This window comes from Acanthopagrus latus, chromosome 15 (genome assembly GCF_904848185.1).
Source record: "Acanthopagrus latus isolate v.2019 chromosome 15, fAcaLat1.1, whole genome shotgun sequence".
Classification (NCBI taxonomy): domain Eukaryota; kingdom Metazoa; phylum Chordata; class Actinopteri; order Spariformes; family Sparidae; genus Acanthopagrus; species Acanthopagrus latus.
Genome location: NC_051053.1, coordinates 21,888,877 through 21,892,322, shown reverse-complemented (window position 1 = coordinate 21,892,322; position 3,446 = coordinate 21,888,877). Strand labels below are relative to the sequence as shown.

Below are 3,446 nucleotides of genomic sequence, written 5' to 3'. Positions count from 1 at the left end.
TTTATAATGAACACCAATTTGCTGTACGTAGAAGGAGAGAGAGAGAGAGAGAGAGAGAGAGAGTGGGGGGGGGGGGGGCAAAGTTTTACAGTTTTTCTGTTTTGGGTGACTGCGGTTATCCTAAATTAGCGTAAAGCTGCTGTGGACGACCACGAGCGTCCATCAGTGTTGTTGGCTGCGGCTGATCAACATTCAGGTGCGAACACACAAAATCAGCTGGTGTAATTTTCCACATCACATATGCACATGACCGGTGTGGCAGAAAATGGAATTACCAAAACTGTAACAAATTCAATTAAGTCATTGATTTCTAATAAATTGGCTTAATCACCAGCTGTTGTCATGCTAAGATTGTTGTGTCACAAGTTTGTCATGCTTGTCGGTCGTGGCTGCTTTACAAAGACAAACTAATCTGTTTAAAGGCTTCAAAAAACTGCATTTTACACTCGAGCGGCGACATTTCATTTAATGACCGCATGAGAGACGAGATGGTTCCATCAAATTTTCTCCAAAAAAAACCCCAAACTTTATTATTACAGTTTGAAATGAGTTCAGATGTAACAGACAGACATGTATCTGACACTTGTGCGATAAATGTGATGATCTCGAAGATGTTGATGGCGACAAGTACAGTCAGGGTTTCTCTTCTCTTTAGTTTCTCGCGGCTCTTCATTTATTCGGGAACCTTTTCTTCCGGTCGAAAGGACTGGAATCATCTTTGATCTGAGGGGATTCAAATTGAAAAAATCTCAGTCGATCTGCAGTTTGAATATTTAATCCGAGCAATATCTTCATTCATACGACACCAAACACGTCCGGGCAAATTAGCATCCCGTCTGCCGACATTCAAGAAGATAAAAATTAAGCATTCACACTTTCAATCATGCAAAAAGGGGAAAATAAAAACAGTCATTGAGCGGTTTGTATATTGTCATTGCTGCTTTGGAGCGCAGTGGCACACAGTGGTGTCGTGTACATTAATATTGTACAATTGAAGTAGACATTGGTGATAAATTATGTATAATAAGCACTTACTACATTGTATGGTCTAAGCCTCTCTTGGGTTTGGGCACTCGCCTCCTCAGGAAGAGACACCACTCCTCCTGTACCCATCATCTTAGCACAATAAAAAAAAAAGAGAGATTTTTTTTTTTTTAGAAGATGAGAGCTGAGGAACATTTACAGCATTGTAAAAATAGAAAAAATAAGCAAGTCATGCTCCCCTGAACAGTTTTACAGAGGTTTTTCTGTTGCATTTTGCTTTTAAAGATGCACTGAAAAGACATTTTAATCAGAAGAGAGATGATTTGTTCATGTTTGAGCAAAATGAATGAAGAAACTCTCTTTGTTTTCACAGCTGAATAAACAAACTGATCTAAAAGAACAAAACAGTTTCACACTGTTTTACTTTGTTTACATGTGGCGGACCCCGCCACTTTTCTAGCTTCAAGCAGTGTTCTGGAGACGTTATTTTCATCTGAGAAAGTCACGAAAATAAAACAGATTTCTGAGTCGGTATCATTGTGAATAATACAATTCTCCAAAATGACATAGTGCCCCTTTAAACTTCATGAAAACGCCACACTACAGTAAAGACAAACAAATCACTCACTCTGATGGTTGCCTCCAGCTCTCCCACACTTCTCTTCCCACCTGGTAGCCATCCGTAGGACCAGTGCTGGGACAGGGTGACCTGAACCACCAACGCCAACAACAACACCTGCACCGTCACTCTGCAGCTCGCCTCCATTAGAGCTGCGGAGGAAGCCAAATTTGTAATAAAAAAAAGAACAACAGTCACAGTTTTTTTTTCCTCCCTCGCAGCTCCACAGCTCACAGACCAGGGGACACAAAGCATTGCCCAAACATTAGCAAACAGCATTTCAAGACAGTAATTAATACGAGAAGCAACTCTGACTTAATGAACACCGAGCAAACTTCATCGAGGACCGACTCACCTCTGTGTTTGCCTTGTTAGCATGTGGTACATTAGCCAGAGGGGGGTTTTATAGGTGTTGTAGCAGGAAGGCTGCTGTCAGGATTATAATCCCCTCTCTGCAGGTGTGACACATTTACTGACTAATGGGACACAAAATAATACTAATGGAGCTGGCTAAGTGCCCACATGTGCTGACATCACCGCGAGGGTTCGAACGGCATTAAATATATATCGCACAACGTCTCCGTGTTTGTGTTGGGTGCATCTGTGTGGACGTGGACAAAAAAATTTTAAAAAGACAACATTAAGATGAATCCTGACATTTTTTTTCTCCATCTATAATTTATTGGAATCAGCTTTTAGCAAACAAATAGGAGTTCAAATCCATACAGACTCAGAAGGCAGAAACATCATCCAAACAAGATGCTTGTGCGTTACATCAGCTGCGAGGCCGCGCTGTCGTCACCCTTACGTCTCGTTCTTTCAGCTTGACGACACGCTAGAATGAAGCCAACGATGCAGTAAACCTTAGTGATGATTAATGACCACAACCTATGTACATTAAATAAACACAATGCTCTCTGCGCCACGTACAAACCCGTCCTATGACTTTATAATAAAGGAAGTACAAACACAGTAGAAAGTTCTTTACCCAAACATAAGACTTCCAAAGCTTACTGTTCTAAAAGAAGTAAGCAGAAGCCTTGCAAAAATATATGCTTTTGAGGTTGCAGCAATGTCGGGGTTTCCTTGTTTAAATATGAAACTAAGACGAGCTATCATAGCCAAAATATGTCAGGATGCCTGTGCATGCATATTTCATATTTTGGCTGAAACACTGTTCGTATCAATGGATTCACTCTCCCAGACATGTTTTTTTTTTTTCCTTCAAGCTTCAGCTCTTTTCATCAAAAACATTTCTGCAGTGTTTTCCTTCTTGAGTCCTTACACACTCATTCCAGCTAAGATTACGGTACATTTGCTCTACTTATAATATTCTGACAAGCGTTTGTACAAACAATGAATCGGTGATCCACCGTTCAAAAACAATACACTTTTAAAAATGTGTCTATTATATTAAATTAAACATAAACATCTGGCTTATCTGTATTAAAATTGTGTCACTCGGTGACAAGTTGTTCATGATTAGAAGTGTCTTTCTAATCAGTATGGCACTGCTTTATGCACATATGTATGTGTGAAATTGGCTTGTTAACATGTAGAAAAATGTTGTTTTCTTTTTTAATAGCAGGATGTGTTGCTTGGCTGCGAACCATTTGCGCGAATGATACTTTTGGATTCATGTAATACTACGTTATTTTTCTGCCTGTTCCAAAGTGGGCTAATTGCATTTCGCAGCGTCAGGCGCCAATCCACTAAGTAATATTGCCACAGGCAACAAAGGAAAGTTGGTGAAGTTGAATAAAATTGCAACAGGCAGCAGCTGTTAAGTTATTCACAGACAGGAGTGAGGTAATTTGCAGCGTCTCACACGATGAAATGTATC

General features: G+C 40.0%; 1 protein-coding gene across 1 annotated transcript; it reads right to left on the bottom strand.

The window, feature by feature from the left end:
- Positions 1–212: 212 nt before the first annotated feature.
- gnrh3 (gonadotropin-releasing hormone 3) lies at positions 213–2,126 on the bottom strand. Its single transcript, XM_037124839.1, has 4 exons — positions 1,959–2,126; positions 1,613–1,755; positions 1,036–1,116; positions 213–723 (listed from the first exon to the last, which is right to left on the bottom strand). The coding sequence occupies exons 2-4, from the start codon at positions 1,748–1,750 to the stop codon at positions 670–672; spliced, it is 273 nt and encodes a 90-aa protein (XP_036980734.1). The 5' UTR covers positions 1,751–1,755; positions 1,959–2,126; the 3' UTR covers positions 213–669.
- Positions 2,127–3,446: the final 1,320 nt, after the last annotated feature.